Source organism: Hemiscyllium ocellatum, chromosome 10 (assembly GCF_020745735.1).
Source record: "Hemiscyllium ocellatum isolate sHemOce1 chromosome 10, sHemOce1.pat.X.cur, whole genome shotgun sequence".
Taxonomy (NCBI): Eukaryota; Metazoa; Chordata; class Chondrichthyes; order Orectolobiformes; family Hemiscylliidae; genus Hemiscyllium; species Hemiscyllium ocellatum.
Genome location: NC_083410.1, coordinates 7,896,758 through 7,916,658, shown reverse-complemented (window position 1 = coordinate 7,916,658; position 19,901 = coordinate 7,896,758). Strand labels below are relative to the sequence as shown.

The following is a 19,901-nucleotide window of genomic DNA, read 5'->3' as shown; positions in this document are numbered from 1 at the left end:
CCAGGAGGCACATTTTTAAGGTGATGGGAGATTTAAAAAAGGCATGTGGAGCAGATTTTTTATGCAGAGTGTGGTTCAGGTGTGGAATGAACTTCCTGAGGAGGTGGTGGATGTGGGTACAGTCACAATGGTTAAAAGACATTTGGATCAGGACATGCATAGGAAATGTTTGGAGGGATATCAGCCAGGAGCAGGCAGGTGGGATTAGTTTCATTTGGGATTATGCTCAACATGGATTGAAGGGTCTGTTTCTGTGCTGTATGACTCAATGACTCTAGCTCATTGTTGACAATTCTTTCTACATCTTTTATACATTTCTCCCAGTCCATACTGAGCTTAGTCAAGTGCACATCAATTTTGATCAAGCCCTGAGCAATCATAATTTTTATCTGGTTGAGGAATCAAACAATTAAAGGTCATGATGTATTTGGCAAGGATAAGCAGCTTGAGGAGAGATTTATGGCCTTCAAGAACTGAAAAGCTCCTATCTGGAAAACAGCTAACTGAGAGGCAACTGAATAAAGGCCTTTGAAGTTGTTGTGGTTCTGTTCGCCGAGCTGGGAATTTGTGTTGCAGACGTTTCGTCCCCTGTCTAGATGACATCCTCAGTGCTTGGGAGCCTCCTGTGAAGTGCTTCTGTGATCTTTCCTCCAGCATTTATAGTGGCTTGAATCTGACACTTCAGGTTGTCAGTTCCAGCTGTCCTCTGCAGTGGTCGGTATATTGGGTCCAGGTCGATGTGCTTATTGATTGAATCTGTGGATGAGTGCCATGCTTTTAGGAATTCCCTGGTTGTTCTCTGTTTGGCTTGTCCTATAATACTATTATAGGAAGCGGCAGATTCAAACCACTATAAATGCAGGAGGAAACATCACAGAAGCGCTTCACAGGAGGCTCCCAAGCACTGAGGATGTCACCTAGACAGGGGACGAAACATCTGCAACACAAATTCCCAGCTCGGCGAACAGAACCACAACAATGAGCACCCGAGCTACAAATCTTCTCACAAATTTTGAATGCCTTTGAAGTTATGAGTGGGTCTGCATCGGTGCTTTTAAGGAGAAACTGGATAAAAGCATGTTAACATAAGGAGCAGAAATATATGCTGATAGGTTGATCAAATTGGAGGATGGAGCATTAACATTAGCAAAGACCAGTTGGGCTGAATGGCCTGTTTGTGTCCTGACAATGTGAGGTGATGGGTTGAGCGTGCCTTTATATCAAGAAAAAGGGGTGACACCAGAGTCTCCAAGGGAGAATGGTGATATTGCAGGGTGGGAGCCTCTCACGGTGACCGTGAACAGCACCTGCTAAGGGTTAGTCTCTGACCAGTGGATAGATAAAGTCTGATGCAGCCTTGGTGGTGAGCGTGACACAGGAGCAGGCTTTCAACAACAAGGTGCTTAATAGATTACTGACAGATCTAGCGTCTAATTCACTGGGCTTTGTCGTCCAATCATTCGCAATGTTTCCAGTCTTGAGAAGCATGTGTTTTTCATCTGAATGTTATTCTCAGGCTAACGTGTCTATTTTCGGCAAGGTTCTTTATTCTTACAAAGAAACTTTCTTTTTCTTCCTGCTGAATTCAATTGTTTTCACAGGACACATCTGTGTCTAATCTATCTCATTTCTAAACAGTCATTTTGTTTAGACTATGTTGTGGCCAGATGTGGAGTATTTTCCAGCTTCTTTTCTTTTGCTTCTGTCTGTCATTATTCTCTGCTCTAGCCTGAGAACACTGCTCCGTGCTTGGCTGCAGATCAGTGAGTGCTGCTTGTTCTTCTGTGGAGTCACAGAGTCATACAGCACGGAAACAGATCCTTCGACCCAACTCATCCACGCCATCCAGGTTTCTCAAATGGAACTGGTCTCATTTGCCTGCTCTTTCCTATTTCTGTACCTGTCCAAATGTCCTTTATATGTTGTAAATATGTTGAATTACCTTTATTGTCACATGCGCACAAATGAGACGTGAAAATTTTATAATCACCAGTTATGGTGCTAGCTTTAGGGACAAAGGTCCTAAAGTACAGCTTCTTCAGTCACACAATTGTTACAGTTTAACAATGTCACCCATGCATGGCACTATCTTAGGTACAGAAAAGAGAAATGAAGATCAGAAATTACATTACAGCTACACAAACCTACCTCCACCACTTCCTCTGGCAGCTCATTTCATACATGCACCACCCTCTGTGTGAAAGAGCTGCCCCTCAGGTCCATTTAAATCTTCTCCTTCTCATGTTTAACCTATGCCTTCTAGTTTTGGGCTCTCCTACCTTGGGGAAAAGACTGTGACTATTCACTTTATCCATGCCCCTCATGATTTTATAAACCTCTATAAGGTCACCCCCTCAGCCTCCAATACTCCAGGGATAAAAGGTCCCAGCTTATCTAGCCTTTCCTTAAATCTTCCAGTTGTTGTAACATCCTTGCAAATACTTTATGCACCCTTGCCAGTTTAGTAAAGTCCTTCCTATAACAGGATGACCAGAATTGTACGCATTTGTTCAAAACATGTTCTGCCATGTTGTTCAAATGTCCTTGATTTGTTGGTCAGCTGGGAAAGAGCATTTCAGCGAAGAAGAGAGGCTGGATAAGTCCAGGTTGTTTTCTTTAGAGCACATAGGTCAAGAGGCGTGTAAGATTATGAGGGTCATGCACAGAGTGGATAGACAGCAACTCATTCAAAGAATCCCTAACAAGGGAGATTAATCTTAAGGTGGAAGGCAGGAGGTTGAGAGGGGATTTAAGGAAATATTTCTTCACCCAGAGGGTGGTGAGGGTCTGGACTGCCCTCCCTGGGGGTGGGGGAGGGGTAATTGAAGCAGGAAACCTTACACCTTCATAAGGTACTTTGATGAGCACTTGAAGTGTCGTAACGTTCAAGGCTTTGGGCCTAGTTTTGGAAAGTGGGACTAGTGTAGATTTATTGTAGCTTTGGCAGTACAATGGGCTAAAGGGTCTTTTTTGTTTTGTAGGATTCCGTGACTATGTTGGGATATCACAACAGGAACTGATCCTCCATGGGTACAATATCTGGGAGGGGAGGCGGAAAGCTTGCGGGAGTGGGAATCTTTGTTGATTTTGTCAGATCTTCATTGTGGAACACTGAAAGCAAATATGACCATGAATCTTCACCTCAACATCCACTCAATGTACACTCAGGTTTAGAAACTTAAATAAAGAGAATGTTCTTCATTAATTATCCTTAAACAGATCCTTGAGTATAGGAGACTGTGGGGTGATCCGATCAGTGTAAAATGCTTAAGGATTAGATGGGAGAAAATGATGTTCCTCTGTTGAGGTTTAGACTGTTAGGCACTTTGAACCAGGCTGTTTGGGGATGGTGTCAGGAAGTACTTTCTACACACAAAGGGCAAAGGATAACCTCCCCTCAAAAATATATTGAACTTATTGAGATTTTTGTCAGGTAGGGGTAAGAATAAAATAAAAATTGACAATTGTATAATGCCCTTAATGCAGTAAAACCGCCAGACATGCTTTCAGGGAGCATGTTAAAACATGTCACTGAGCGAGATCAGGAGATTTTAGGACAGGTCCTTGGCTAAAGAGGTAGGCTTAAAGGAAGCAAGTGAGACAGAAAGGCCAAGCCTGATTTAAAGAGGGAAATCCAGAGTTGAGAGCACAGGTAGCTCAAGACAAGGACACCCATAGTGGAATGATTAAAACGCTCAAGAGGCCAAAAAGAGAGTATTGCAAACATTGTGAAACTTAACAAAGGTTGAAAGGCCTGAGGCCACGGAGAGATCTGAAAACAAGGTTGAGAACTATACAATCAAGATGCTGCTTATAACCAAGAGTCAATGTTGACCAGCAAGCACAGGAGTGTTAGGCAAGTGGACTGGGTGTGAATAAGGACTTGATTAGCGGAGTTTTAGATAATCTCAAGCTTAGAGAAAGTAGAATGTAGGAGATCAGTCCTGAGTGTGGTGCAACAGTCAAGCTTAGGGGTAATGTAGGCATGAATGAGGGTTTCTACAGAACATCAGCTGAGTCAGGAGAGAAATCAGGTGGATTTACGGAGGTGGAAACAGATGATCCTGGTTATGGCCAGACTATGAGATCAAGTTAGGATCAAATTCGGCACCAAGTTTGTGATCCAATTGCCTTAATATTATACTGTTGCCAAGGGAGATGGTGGAAAAGGGAGATCTGAGGGTCAAATATGAGCAAGAGATAGGAACTAAAGATGACTTGATAGATTGGATACATTGAAGTTGGATCATTAAATATACTCAAGACTGAGAGAGACAGATTTTTAATCTGTAAAGGAATCATAGGTCATGGGGAAAAGGCAGGGAAGTGGAGTTGATCAGATCATTCGTGGTGTCATTGAATGGTGGAGCCAGCTCAATGGGCTGAATGGTCTGCTTCTGCTACTGGTCTTATGATCTAACTGTATGGCGAGGCAGGCTGGAGGGGCTGAAGGGCCTCCATTTGCTCCTGTGTTCCAAACTACAGCTTCTAGTTGCATGGAGTCTGATTGTACATCATTAAACTGAGCACCACACAAACCTTCTACAGATCCAGAGGAAGGGGATAAAATATATCGGGAGCAAAGGCAGTTGCAGATCCTTCGGTAAATGTTTAAAATGTGGGAGACCGTGCAAATAAACAAAGGGTTAGAAGATCTCACATGCAGCATGTTCACACACCAGCAGTTGTTAATGCCATGACTTGATATGTTTTTGCTCATTCTTAACATGATAATAATCCTTGTTGGATGTAGGTTTGCTTGCTGAGCTGCAAGGTTCGTTTTCCGACATTTTGTTACCATACTAGATAACATCTTCAGTGAGCCTCCAGATGGAGTTCTGGTTGTGTAGCCTGCCATCTATTTATATGTTTGAGTTTCCTTGGGCTGATGATGTAATTTCCTGTGGTGACATCATTTCCTATGGTGATGTCATCTCTGTTCTTTTTCTCAAGGGATGGTAAATGGGATCCAAGTCAATATGTTTGTTGATAGAGTTCCAGTTGGAATGCCATGCTTCTAGGAATTCTCATGCGTATCTTTGTTTGGCTTGCCCTTGGATAGATGTGTTGTCCCAGTTGAAGTGGTGTCCTTCCTCATCCGTACGTAAGGATACTAGTGAGAATGGATCATGTCATTTTGTGGCTAGTTGATGTTCATGTATCCTGGTGGCTAGTTTTCTGCCTGTTTGTCCAATATAGTGTTTGTTAAAATTCTTGCATGGTAATTTGTAGATAACATTAGTTTTGCTTGTCTGTGTAGGGTCTTTCAAGTTCATTAGCTGCTGTTTTAGTGTGTTGGTGCATTTGTGGGCTACCATGATGCTGAGGAGTCTAAGTGGTCTGGCAGTCATTCCTGAGATGTCTTTGTGTAAGGGAGAGTGGCTAGGGTTTCTGGACATGTCTTGTTTGCTTGTATGGGTTCGTTGCTCAGAAATCAGTGGACTGTGTTCATTGGGTACCCATTCTTTTTGAATACACAAATAGACGATTTTCTTCTGCTCTGCGTAGTTCCTCTGTGCTGCAGTGTGTGGTGGCTCATTGGAATAATGTCCTAATGCAGCTTCATTTGTGGATGTTGGGATGATTGCTTCTGTAGTTTAATATTTGGTCCATATATGTTGTTTTCCTGTAGACGCTGGTTTGAAGATCCCCATTGGCTGTTTGTTCTACTTCGACATCTAGGGATGTCAGTTTGTTGTTGTTTTCCTCCTCTTTAGTGAATTTTATGCCAGTAAGGGTATTATTGATGGTCTTGAAGGTTTCCTCTAATTTGTTTCATTCAGTCATCCATATAGCGGACCCAAAGTTTGGGTTGGATGGTTGGCAGAGCTGTTTGCTCAAGTCTCCGCATTACTGCCTCTGCTAAGAATCCTGATATCGGAGATCCCATGGGTGTTCCATTGGTTTGTCCGTAGGTATTGTTGTTGATGGTGAAGTGAGTAGTAAGGCATAGGTCCATTAGCTTGATAATACTGTCTTTGTTGATGAAGTTGGTGATGTTGTGGTGTATGTGTCCATGGTTCTTCTAATAATGTAGTCAGTGTTTCCTTGGCCTGGTTGATGTTGATGGATGTGAACAGGGCTGTTACATCAAAGGAGACCATTATTTCATCCTCTTCTATCTTGGTCTTCAGGAATTCTTGGGTGGAGTGGATGGAGTGGCGTGAGTCTTTGACTAAGTGTTTTAGTCTTTGGTGTAGCTTCTTGGCTAATCTGTAAGTTGGTTTCCAGGTAGTCAGACTATGGGTCTGAAGGGAGGGTCTCCTGGTTTGAGAAATTTTTGGTAATTTGTAGAAGTGTGGTGTGTTGGATCTGTCTGCTTTCATTTTTTGAAAGTTGGTCTTAATTATTTGTCCAGATGTCTGAGGTTTTTTGAGTAGGGCTGTGATTTGGTTCTCTAGCTGTGGGGTCCGGTCTATCGTCACTTGTTAGCCACTGGATAGACAGGAGAAAACTAGCCACCAGGATACATGAACATCAACTAGCCACAAAACAATATGACCCTCTCTCACTAGTATCCTCACATATGGATGATGAAGGACACCACTTCGACTGGGACAACACATCCATCCTAGGACAAGCCAACAGAGACACGCGCGAGAATTCCTAGAAGCATGGCATTCCAACTGGAACTCTATCAACAAACTCATTAAATGTTAGTTTTAAGTGGGGCTCACACTTCCAGAGAGTCTTTTTTTGCTAACAGTTGCACTCAGTAATTATGTTAACAACATCGAAAATCAGCAGAATTAGTCACACCTCATTGTAAATCACCAGCAGCTGTTCATGTAAACACATTGACTTGGATCCCATTGACCACCCCCTGAGAAAAAGAACAGGAGGTGACATAATCATAGGACATGATGTCACCATGGGAAATAACATCACCATAGAAAATTATGTCAGCGCAGGAAATGACATTATCAGCCCAAGGAAACTCAAACATATAAATAGAAGGTGGGTTACACCACCAGTGCTTCATTCAGAGACTCACTGAAGATGTTACCTAGTATGGTAACAAAACATCTGAAAATGAATCTTCCACCTCAACGAGCAAACCTACATTCAGAACTTCAACCTGAGCTACCAATATTCTCAAAACTCACTAATAATCCTTGCCTGCTGGCATTTTCTTTCCATGCGGACCCTGATGTGCTCCAAGCCAAGTAATACACATGTGTACATAGGAACAGGAGGAGGCCATTTAGTTTATCGAGTCTGTTCTAACATTCAGTGCTATCCTGGTCAGTCTACAACCTAACTCCCAAACTCACATTTCCCCAAATTGATTTGGCTAAGAAAAATTCATCTGTCTCAATTTCAGAATTGATTCAGCTTCAATTGCCGTATGCAAAAGAGATTTCTAAACACCTGTCATTATTGTGCACAAAAGTGTTTTTAATGTCATTCCCATACAGTCTGTCTCTCGGTTTTAGTCTCTGTACCCTAGTCCTGACTGCTCTGAGCAGCAGAAATGTCTTTCATATATCTACACAGGCTGTTCTGTTTTCTTCACCTATTTTTCTAATCAACTTGCTCAGAGATGTCGTTATGCACCTTTCGAGCAGTTGGGATTGGAATCTGCATCTTTCAGTGCAAGGGTGGAGACACTAACCACTGCACCACAAGAGGGTCCCCTGTTCTCCCGAACTATCTTGATAACCTCAATCAACTCTCCTCTGAACCTTCTAAATTCCAGAGAATATAACCTTGCTTTATAACCACCTCTCTGCTCTCGGCAGACAACTTATGTCGCAAGAGCTGCTAACAAAAATATTCACATGCAGCAAATATCAATTCAGTTCTCTACAGCATTATCTGAATTTTATGGAAGCTCTTATGCATGAGAATTCTGTATCTGAACGTACATAGTCTGGACACTTTCATTGGAAGCAAATAATTTTGAAATGCATCATTGGTCCTCCATTTGCCTTTAATATATTAACTTCAGTGATCTTGAAGACTTATCAAGACTACTGATCCCTTGGGAACGACCACTTAATATAAATATAAATGGACCAGGGACCGAGCCAGGAATCTGGGAGTATTGAGTTTACTCCAGCTGGAAAGCTCTCATCAGCTCAGGTCCTTCCACACTGTACTCTCTATGTTTTTCATCCAAGGACTTTTGATTAGTATCCAAGGCTGAGAGCTCTTTATGGCTTGTCTTGGTGTCAACCTTGGCTCAGTGGGTAGTGCAGTCACCTCTGAGCCAGAAGGTCAGTAGCTGTTCCAAACACTGGAAAATGCAGTTCAGGCTGGTCTTCCCAGAGCAGTGCAAAAGGAACGACGGTGCTGTCAGAGAGACCGCCTAAATCCAAGGCACCCCCACTCCCCTCCCCCCAGCCTGTCCTCTCAGGAGGAGATAAAAGATCCAGAAGTACTACTTCAGAGAAGGACATGGGGACGTTCCCCATTCACTTGATTAATACAAAGACCATGAGCTGCAGGAACAGAACTAGGCCTTCAGTCCATCGCATCTACCATTCAGTGATAACATGGCTGATCAGAGGTCATTCAGCCCATCAGGTCTATCATTCAGTGATAACATGACTGATCAGAGGCCATTCAGCCCATCAGGTCTACCATTCAGTGATATCATGGCTGATCAGAGGCCCTTCAGCCCACCAAGTCTACCATTTAGTGATAACATGACTGATCAGAGGCAATATTCTTCGGTCCAACTGGCCATGCTGACCAAATATCCTAAATTAATCTAGTCCCACCTGCCAGCACCTGGTCCATATCCTTCCAAACCCTTCCTATTCATATACCCATCCAAACATCTTTTAACTGTTGCAATTGTACCAGCCTCTACCACATCCTCTGGCAGCTCATTCCATACACGTACCACCCTCTGTGTGAAAAAGTTGCCATTTAGGTCCCTTTTAAATCATTCCCTTCTTGCCTTAAACCTCTAGTTCAGGACTCCCCCACCCCAGGGAAAAGACTTTGCCTATTTACCCTATCCATGCCCCCCATGATTTTGTAAATCTCTGTAAGGTCACCCCTCAGTCTCCGATGCTGCAGGGAAAACAGCCCCAGCCTGTTCAGCCTCTCCCTGTAGCTCAAATCCTCCAACCCTGGCAACATCCTTGTAAATCTTTTCTGAAACATCTTCAAGTTTCACAACAGCGGGGAGACCAGAATTGAACAGAATATTCCAAAAGTGTTCTAACCAATGTCCTGTACAGCAATGGTTTCTAAAATGGAATCCTAGTTTCTTAGGAAAGCAATGGTCAGTTTGTGTCAAGTTTAGCTAAAAGATCGATCATTACTTGCTTCTCTAGCCACAAATGCTGCCTCTGTCACTCAATGTCCACTGAAAGACAGTTCTGATTCACATATCTGTGAGATCTCTCTGTGCAAAAGTGGGTTTATTAGATTAAACAAAAAGTCATCTTCAGGATGTAGATGTCACAGTCCAGGGCAGCTTTTATTGTACATTGCAAATTGGCCTTGTAATGATCATGGTCAGCGGCATTGCCGAGCCCCCACAGCCCGTGTGGTATAGCTCCCCTCAGAGTGAGGTGAGGAAAGGGGGTTCCAGTATTCACACACACTCACATAAAAGGAACAATGGTATTAATCCAATTCAGGATGCTGTGGTGTGCCTTTGGATCTGCCATCTTTTGAGGTAGTAGAGGTCACAGATCTGAAAGATGTCATCAAGTAGGCAGCGCGGTGGCTCAGTGGTTAGCACTGCTGCCTCACAGCATCAGGGTCACAGGTTTGATTCTGGCGTCGGGTGACTGTCTGTGTGGAGTTTGCACATTCTCCCTGTGTCTGCGTGGGTTTACTCTGGTTTCCTCCCACAGTCCAAAGATGTACAGGTCAGGTGAACTGGCTATGCTAAATTGCCTGTAGTGTTAGGTGCATTAGTCAGAGGGGAATGGTTCTGGGTGGGTTACTTTTCAGAGGGTCGGTGTGGACTTGTTGGGCTAAAGGATCTGTTTCTGCACTGTAGGGAATATAATAAAAAAAGTACCTTGGTGAATTATAGAATTTTTGCTGTATTTTACAGTACAGGAGGAGGCCATTTGACCCATCCTTGTTGTACCAGCTCCTGAATGAGCTACCCAGCTGGTCCCACTCTCCAGCCCTATTTCTGGGCCCTCAAATATTTATCCAGCTCTCTTTTGAAACCTCCTATGCAATCCACCTCCCCCACCCTCCCAGGCAGCACATTCGAAATCCCAACAACTCTCTGAATAAAGAAATTTTTCCTCATCTCACTCCTCACTCTCTTGCTGACAATCTTGAAACTGTGACCCCCTAGTTACTGACATACCAACTCATGGAACAGAATATCCTTCTTTACCCTGTCAAGATTGTTCATCATTTTGAACACCTCAATAAGGTCACCTCTTAATCTTCTCTGTTCCAAGGAGGACAAGCCCAAGCTCTCTAATCTTTTCCTTGTATCTAAAATCCCTCATTCCTGGCATCAACCTAGTAAATCTCCTTTGCAATCTCTCCAGAAATAAGATGTCCAGAACTGAACACAGATCTCCAAATGTGGTCTGACCACATTTGGGATGTTGCAATGTACCTGGTAAAGATCCCACCTGTCGCAGACTTGTGTCATATCATGCCTGAACAAGTTGAATAAATAATATCTGTTGGGGAATCAAAAGGTCAGAGAGGTCTACAGTGCAGGGAAAGGCCCTTCAGCCCATTGAGTCTGCATCAAACTATTCTACTCCCATCTCCCAGCTCGTGACCCATAGCAGGGAGCATGGAGGAAGTGAATGTTGAAGGTGGTGGATGAGATATCAATCGCTTTGACCTGAATGGTGGTGAGCTTTTTGCTCTTTGTTGAGGCTTTTTCATAATTCATTTCCTTCTGTTTATCTTTTTAGGCTGGACCACATCAAGGGGGTGTTTTCCTGAGAGACAGGCCTCAATTTATTTAAGTCAGCTAATGCCTGAGCTATCCTGTATATAAGCCAGTTGTTGTAAAGACTCCTACATACCTGGTTCCCCTGATATCTGCATTCCCTGATACCAGGCTCCCCTGACCTTTCCACTTGTACTGAGCAATACCAGCTGGGAATGGTATTCATCACACTCCCTATCAAGATTGGCACCATGCAGATGGCCACTCAGGTCAGTCAGTGGAAGAGACCTCCCATCACATTAAATAAGTCCATAAATAACTCTGGAGTGGACACGAGCTGTCCCTTAACCCTCACTGCCCACCTGGGGAACTTCTGTAGTCTGCACAGTGTCCTATCTGACACCTTGACTAACACACCATACCTCTTGTCCAGGAAGTAACAGGTCAAAATTGTGCAGAGTCAATGAGGAAACAGTTGCTCTAACAAACATCTGATTCATTATCCAGACTCCCAGCAGGGCACCCCTTTGTTCACTGGTTTGTTTTTAGATTTTAAGAAGTTTTTTACAAAACATGTACAAACCCAGATTATGGCAGAATATTAATCTCTTTGGGAACTGGGTCGCTTTGTGGCAATTGCAGTTCAAGTGTAAATGAAATGGATTGTGACAATTGGTTCTCTCTTTCAGGTGATGTCCTTGGACCTTCCATCAATGGAATTGAAGATCTTCTTCAGATGCCTTATGGATGTGGCGAACAAAATATGATCAGATTTGCTCCAAACGTCTATATTTTACAATACCTAACAGCCATAAACCAAATTACCAAGGAGATTACGGAGAAAGCTTTGTCATTTTTGATGGAAGGTGGGTTTTGTACTTTGTCAAACAGTGTGGCGCTGCCAAAGCACATCTGGTCAGGCAGCATCCATGGAGGAGAAGAATGGACGTTTCGACCATAAGCCATTCCTCATTCCTGATGAAGACCTTATACTCCAAACATCGATTCTCCTGCTCCTCAGATGCTGCCTGACCTGCTGTGCTTTTCCAGTGCCACACTTTTCAACTCTGATCTCTAGCATCTGCAGTCCGCACTTTCTCTGGGTTTTGTACAATCACAGGGAGAGGGGAGGGGAGAAGGGGTGAATGGAAGAGTTCAGACACATGGCAGTCCCAAAAGGAAGACAGGGTAGATCACAGATTCAGGAAAATCTGAAATATGGGTTCAGGGAGGGTTTTGAAGTTGTGGTTCTGTTCGCCGAGCTGGAAGTTTTTGCTGCAAACGTTTCGTTCCCTGGCTAGGGAACATCATCAGTACCATTGGAGCCTCCTGTGAAGCGCTGCTTTGATGTTTCTTCCGGTATTTATAGTGGTTTGTTCTTGCTGCTTCCGGGTGTTAGTTTCAGCTGTAGTGGTTTGTATATGGGGTCCAGGTCTATGTGTCTGTTAATGGAGTTTGTGGATGAATGCCATGCCTCTAGGAATTCCCTGGCTGTTCTCTGTCTGGCTTGTCCTATGATGGTCGTGTTTTCCCAGTCAAATTCATGTTCCTGGTTGTCTGAGTGTATGGCTACTAGGGATAGTTGGTCGTGTCGTTTTGTGGTTAATGACACGACCAGCTATCCCTAGCAGCCATACACTCAGACAACCAGGAACATGAATTTGACTGGGAAAACACGACCATCATAGGACAAGCCAGACAGAGAACAGCCAGGGAATTCCTAGAGGCATGGCATTCATCCACAAACTCCATTAACAGACACATGGAACTGGACCCCATTTACAAACCACTACAGCTGAAACTAACACCCGGAAGCAGCAAGAACATCCATCAACAGACACATCGACCTGGACCCCACATACAAACTACTACAGCTGAAACTGACACCCGGAAGCGGCAAGAACAAACCACTGTAAATACCGGAAGAAACATCAAAGCAGCGCTTCACAGGAGGCTCCAATAGCACTGATGATGTTCCCTAGCCAGGGAACGAAACGTTTGCAGCAAAAACTTCCAGCTCGGCGAACAGAACCACAACAACGGACACCTGAGCTACAAATCTTCAACCAGACTTTAAAGAGTTTTGAAGGCTCAGGGGCGTGGGGTGGGTGGTGATGGGTTTTTGGGGAATGGGTTTTTCAGAGCCAGCAGGTAGATATGAAGGGTGGGGTATCACCAACCGTTGGGGAGTAGTGTTATTACAAAGTGCACACCCAGAAGACAGTCATACCCCTTTCTTTCCTCAGTTTGAAAACTTCCTTACAAAGGTGATATGTCCATTCCCATGCAACTGCCTTTGACCACCTGGGGTTTGGTGAGGGCAGGGTGGATGGAACTGTTAATGAGCTCAATATTTCTTAATTATTCATTTACAAATGGTGCGCGGGTTTCTAACTTTTGGCACCTGCCCGACCTCTATTATTGTGACAATGTGTGAGAAAGGAAAGTCAGTCAGATGTTGCTAATTCCTCCAACACTTTGTTATGCCTGTTCTGTCTATATCTATTTCCAGAAAAGACAGCACTAACATAAGGTGGCACAAGGAACTGGAGCAGCTTTAGACCAGCCTGAATTAGAAAGCCAGATGTACTATTTCTTTTTATTCCCTTATGGGGCTTGGGTGTCGCTGGCTGGGCTAGGCATTTATTGCCTGTCCCTCGTTGCCCTTGAGAAGGTGGTGGTGAGCTGCCTTCTTGAACCACTGCAGTCCATGTGCTGTAGGTATTACCCACAGTGCTGTTTGTGAAAGTGATCCAGGATTTTGACCCAGCGACACTGAAGGAACAGCAACATATTTCCAACTCAGGATGGTGGGTGGAGGGGAACTTGCAAAGAGGTGGCATTCCCATGTATTTGCTGCCCTTGTCCTTCTAGATGGAAGCGGCTGTGGGTTTGGAAGGAGTTGTCTAAGGGCTATTGGTGAATGTTGGCAGAGCATTTTGTACATGGTACACAATGCAGCTGCTGAGTGTCAGTGATGGAGAGAGTGCACGTTTTTGGCTGCTTTGTCTTGGATGGTGTCAAATTTCTTTACTGCAGTGCATAGATCTGATCCGTTGGTTGTGGGATCCCTTAGCTGTCTATCGTTTGCTGCTTATGCTGTTTGGCATCCAAGTAGTCCTGTTTGGTAGATTCACCAGGTTGACACCTCATCTTCAGGTACACCTGGTGCTGCTCCTGACATGCCCTCCTGCACGCTGTACCTGCCTGTTCACCAACTACCCCATTGTCTGATCCAAAACTCTGGCCCATCCCCCTGCTAATCTAGTGTAAACGCTCCTGAATAGCTCTAGTAAACCTCCCACCCAGGATATTGGTGCCCTTCTAGTTCTGGTACAACCCATCCTCCTTGTACAGGTCCCACCTTCCCCAGAAGGTATCCCAATGATCCACATATCTGAAGCCCTCCCTCCTTCACCAGCTGTGCAGCCACGTGTTCATCTGCACTTGCTCTCTGTTCTTAGCCTCACTAGCCCATGGCACCAGTAGTGATCCTGAGATTACTACTCTGCTTGTCCCTCCTTTTAGCTTCCAACCTAACTCCCTTTATTCACTTTTCAGGTCCTCCCTCCCTTTCCCTCCCTGTGTCATTGGTACCAATTTGCACCACAATTTCAGGCTGCTCCCCCTCCCCCTTAAGAATCTTGTAGACTCGATCCGAGACATCCAGGGTTGATCCCCTGGCTTGATGGTAATGATTGAGTGGGGGTTATGCCAGGCCATGAGGTTGCAGGTTGTGCTGAAGTACAGTTCTTCTGCTGTTGATGGCCCACAGAACCTCATGGATGCCTAGTTCTGAGCTGCTAAATCTGTGATAAATCTGTCCCAATTAACATGGTGATAGTGCCACACAATGCAATGGAGGTTCTTCTCGATGTGAAGGTGGGACTTTGTCTCCATCAGGACTTACCGATACTGTCATGGACAGCTGTATCTGCAGCTGGCAGATTGGTGAGGATGAGGTCTGGTATATTTTTCCCTCTTGTTGGTTCCCTCACTACCTGCCACAGTCCTAGTCTAGCAGTTATCTCCATTAGGACCCAACCAGCTCCATCAGTAGTACTGCTAGTGAGCCACTCTTGGTGACTAGCATTGAAATCCCCACCCAGAGTACATTATGTACCCTTTTCATCCTCTACGCTTCCTCTCAATGTTCAACATTAGCTGAGGGAGGATGATACGTGATAATCAGCAGGAGGTTTCCTTGCCCATGTTTACCTGAAGTCCTAAGATTTCATGGGGTCCTGAGTCAATGTTGAGGGCTCCCAGCACACCTCCCCACTGACAGTATCCCACTGTGCCACCACCTCTGCTGAGTCTGTCCTGTTGGTGGGATAGGATATAACCAGGATGGTGATGGTGGGGTCTGGGACATTAATACAATCATAGCTGAGTTTGGGCTTGAAATACACTTTCCACCAACTCCCCATCTCGCTGGTTCAAAACTCTGTCTACCCCAACCTTCAATCAATACAAAAGATGCAGCAACTGCAACGGATTGGTACAGAGCCCTCTAAAGATTCACAACGCTTCAATTAAAGGAAGTTCCCCTCATTTCAGCCCTGAATGATGGACTTTTCATCTGAACCTGTGCCCCTGTTGTTCAGACTCCCCAGTTAGCAGAAGAAGTTTTCATATTATCTCATTTTCTCTCTCTCTCTCTGTCACATTATCTCTCACCTGTCCAAACACTTCCCATCCCAAAATAGTTCAGTGAGATTGCTCTTCCAAGGTCCAAACATTATAGATTCAATTTGCTCTGTCTCTCACCATTGGTCATCTCTCCCATCTCCGGGACTTCGCTCTAACACGTCTATTCGACTTCCACCCCCCCACCGCCCCATGACACCTTCCCCCAACCCCACCGGCACTTCAACAGTTGGATTCAATTTCCCCCAAAGCATCAATCCAGTTCTCAATCTGTAATTTTGTTATTCAGGTTACCAAAGGGAGTTGACATACCAAAGATCGGATGGTTCCTTCAGTGCTTTTGGAAATTCTGATTCTTCTGGAAGTACTTGGTAAGAAATTTTTTTGGCGCAAAGTAACTGAAGGCCCCTTCCGTTTCTACCTCTGGTTACAAAGCTCTCATTCACTTGACTGTGGAAACAACCCAAAAAAATCTGTTGCAAGATTTATAACAAGTTTTCTTCAGTTTAATTACTGAAGAATGCCAAGGGGATTACTATCAAATGTTAGGAAGGAATGACCAACTTACATAAGTGAATATGAATAATGTTCTTCTCTCTCTCCCTCTCGTGTTGTCTCATTCTCTCTTGGCCCCTCACTTTCTGACTCTCCCTCACTGTCTCTTGTACCCTTGTTCACCCACTACCTTTCTCACTCTTTCATTCTTCTCACATTTTCTCTCTTGCTGTTTTGTTCTCTCTTCTGCTATCTCATTCTCTCCCTCCCCTGCTTTCTCATTCTCTCTCTCCCTCTCTCTCACACACACACCACCTCATCCTCTCCCCCGTTGCCTCGTCCTCTCTCTCTCACTGACCCATTCTCTCTCTTACTGTCTCATTCTCTGTCTCCTACTGTCTCATCCTTTCTCTCTCGCTGTCTCACTCTGTCTCTCCTGCTATGCCATTCCCTCTCTCCCCTGCTTTCTCATTCTCTCTCAATGGCTTATCCTCTCTCCCACTTTCTCATCCTTTCTGTCTCGCTGTCTCATTCTGTGCCTCCCACAATTTCTCTCTCCTACCATCTCAATCTCTTTCCTCCTGTCTCATTGCCTGTCTTGCATTGCCCCACTCTCTCACTCTTTCTTCCTGCTGTCTCACTCTTTCTCTCTTGTTGTTTCACTCTTCCCCCGTTTCCTTCTCCCTCTCTGTTGGATGTTGCTGCTATCGGTTCTTTAGAGTCAAAAGGTGTGATGCTGGCAAAGCACAGCCAGTCAGGCAGCATCCTGGGATGGCACAGTGGCTCAGTGGTTAACACTGCTGCCTCACAGTGGCTGGGACCTGGGTTCCATTCCACCCTCAGGCATCTGTCTATGTGGAGTTTGCACATTCACCCTGTGTCTGCGTGGGTTTCCTCTGGGTGCTCTGATTTCCTCCCACAATCCAAAAGGTGTGCAGGTCAGATGAATTGGCCATGCTAAATTGCCCAAAGTGTTCAGGGACGTGTAGGTTAGGTGCATTAGTCAGGGGTAAATATAGGACAATAGGGTAGGGGAATGTGGCTGGGTGGGTTACTCTTCGGAGGGTCAGTGTGGACTTGTTGGGCGTAAGAGCCTGTTTCCACACTGTAGGGATTCTATTCTGTTATAGCATCTGAGGAGCAGGAGGGTCAACATTTTGGAGCATAAGCTTTTCATCAGGAATCACATTTGTGATGAAGAGCTAATGCTTGAAACGCCGACTCTCCTGCTCCTCGGATGCTGCCTGACCAGCTGTGCCTTTCCAGCTCCACACTATTTGACTCTGATCTCCAGCATCTGCAGTCCTCCCTTGCTCCCAGCTATCACAACTTTACTACAATGTCCTATTTTGCTCCTGCTAAGGACCAGGCAGCTTACCCTTCAGCTTCTCAAAAGGGATTAGTTAGAAAGGAACTCCTGACACACAACTTGCAAATAAATACAATCGTTTTTGTTGCTCCTCCTTTCATACTCTTCCCCCTTTAAGTATTGATGAGTGCGTCAATCAGCTGGCTGCAGATTCCAAAAAGGTGTAAGCAACACCTAATATGCACATGCTCGAAACGTCGAATTCCCTATTCCTGAGATGCTGCCTGGCCTGCTGTGCTTTGACCAGCAACACATTTTCAGCTGTGATCTCCAGCATCTGCAGACCTCATTTTTTACATTAGAAGTTTTTGAAGGCTAGAAATACCTCATACAGTGGATGTACAAGCACTGAGTTTTATTACTCACTCATTTTAAAAAACGGTGAAAGTAAAAGTGATTCAAAGATAAACATTGCTAATTTTTGTGGTCAGTAAGTCTTGCAAGGCAGTAAGTGACATTGGCAAACCTCCAGTATTGGACGTCCACTTATTCATTCAGCTCACAGCTAACAGCATTTCACAGTCTGTTGAGATTTGTTTATTGACACTATCCAGCTCTTAAAGGAGTCAAGTTTCAGAAATAATGTTACTGATCTGGGAAAACAGGGCGTTGCCTTATGTCAAATATATTTTCTTTTACTGCATCTAACCTTCTTGGGGAGATGACCTCATGGTTATGTCAGTAGATTAGAAATTCAGACGCCCAGGCTAATGATGTGGGGACCGTGGTTTAAATCTCCACAGTTAAATTCAGTTCTTACATCTGGGATAGACAGCTGGTCAGATCTGACCATGAAAGTATTGTTAATTGCTGTAAAAACCCATTTGCTTCACTGATGTACTTCAAGGAAGGAAATCTGCCAGTTTTACAAGGTCTGGCCTACATGTCATGCCAAATCCAAGGACATGTGAATAGCTCAGAAAACCACTCAATTCAAAAGCAATGAGGGATTGGCAACCAGTACTGGGCCTGCTAGTGATGCACACATCCCACAAACAAATAACGATAGATAAATGGACAGCAGTTGACTGACCATAAGACCATAAGAGATAGGAGCAGAATAGGGCCATTTGGCCCATTGAATCTGCTGTGGAGTCAGTCATAGCTGATACTTTTCTCAACCCCTACATCCCGCCTTCTCTCTGTAGCCTTTGGATCTCCTTACCAATCAAGAACCTATCCATGGAAGTTGCTAGAAAAGCTCAGCAAGTCTGGCAGCATCTGTGAAGGGAAATCAGGGTTAATGTCTGCTGACCCTGCCTCAGGACTGAGGAACAGAGGGTTCTGAGGGAGGATCAGCAACATGAAATGTTCGCTCTGATTTCTCTTCACAGATGCTGCCAGACCTGCTGAGCTTTTCCAGCAACTTCTGTTTTTGTTTGTGATTTATACACCATCTGCAGTCCTTTCGGTTTTAATTAGGACCCTCGCTATCACTGTGTTAAATTCACTTAATGTCTTCGCCTCCAAAGCCTTCTGCGGTAAACTGTTCCTCAGATTCCCCACTCTCTAGCTAAAGAAATTCCTCCTCATCTCAGTTTTATGGGGTCCTCCATTCTCTCTGAGGCTGAGCCCTTGGGTCTAGTCTCTCCTACTAGTGGAAACATCTTCCTCAACCGCATTCTCCTGCCTTCTCCCCTTGATCCCCTTACCCATCAAGAACCTATCTCTGTCTTAAAGACATTCAATGACTTGACCTCCACCGCCTTCTGTAGCAGTGAGTTCCACAGATTCACCACCCTCTGGCTGAAGAAATTCCTCCACATCTCAGTTCTAGATGGTCATCCCTTCACTCTGAGGCTGTACCCTTGGGTCCTAGTCTCTCCTCCTAGTGGAAACATCTTCTCCATATCCACTCTCTCCGGGCCTCTCAGTGTTCTGTAAATTTCAGCCAGACCCATCCTCATTCTTCTAAATTCCAATGAGTACAGACCCAGGCACCCCAACCGCTCCTCATATGAAAAGCCCTCCATCACTGGGATCATCCTTGTAAACCTCCTCTGGACTGCCTCCAATGCCAACACATCCTTCCTTGGATACAGGACCCAAAGCTGCTCACGATATTCCAATAGGGATCTGACCAGAGCCTTCCACAGCCTCAGCTATATGTTCCTGCTCTTGAATTCCAGCCCTCTTGAAATGAACACTAACATTGCATTTGACATCCTCACTTCCACAGAACCTGCCTGTTAACCTTAAGAGAATCCTAAATCAGGACTCTTAAGTCCCTTTTATGCTTCAGATTTCTGAAGCCCTTCCCCATTTAGAAAATAGTCTACGCAAAATTCAAATTTGATGATGTGCCGTGGAGAGATTCAAACCTGATGACATCAATGATTAGTCTGACGTTGGAGATTTTAGTTTCATGTTATTTCCACTCTGTCACTGCCTCCCCTTGTGACTGTCTACTGAACCTGCTGAGTTTTTCCGGCAATTTCTGCTCTTGCCTGCCACCTACACTGATCTGTGCCCATACATTCCCAGGCCTTCAGAATTTGCCCGCTGTTTTATCTTGTTTTGACGTATAATTCTTGCAGCTCTGAGTAT

The 19,901-nt window shown here is 44.6% G+C and overlaps 1 protein-coding gene across 1 annotated transcript in view; it reads left to right on the top strand.

Moving 5' to 3' along the window:
* The window catches only part of cd109 (CD109 molecule), a 166,157-nt gene that overhangs the window by 113,360 nt on the left and 32,896 nt on the right, over nucleotides 1–19,901 (top strand). The window contains exons 23-24 of the mRNA XM_060830700.1: nucleotides 11,530–11,706; nucleotides 15,780–15,861. Coding sequence (XP_060686683.1) covers nucleotides 11,530–11,706; nucleotides 15,780–15,861 — 259 coding nt within the window. The remainder of the gene's footprint in view (nucleotides 1–11,529; nucleotides 11,707–15,779; nucleotides 15,862–19,901) is intronic.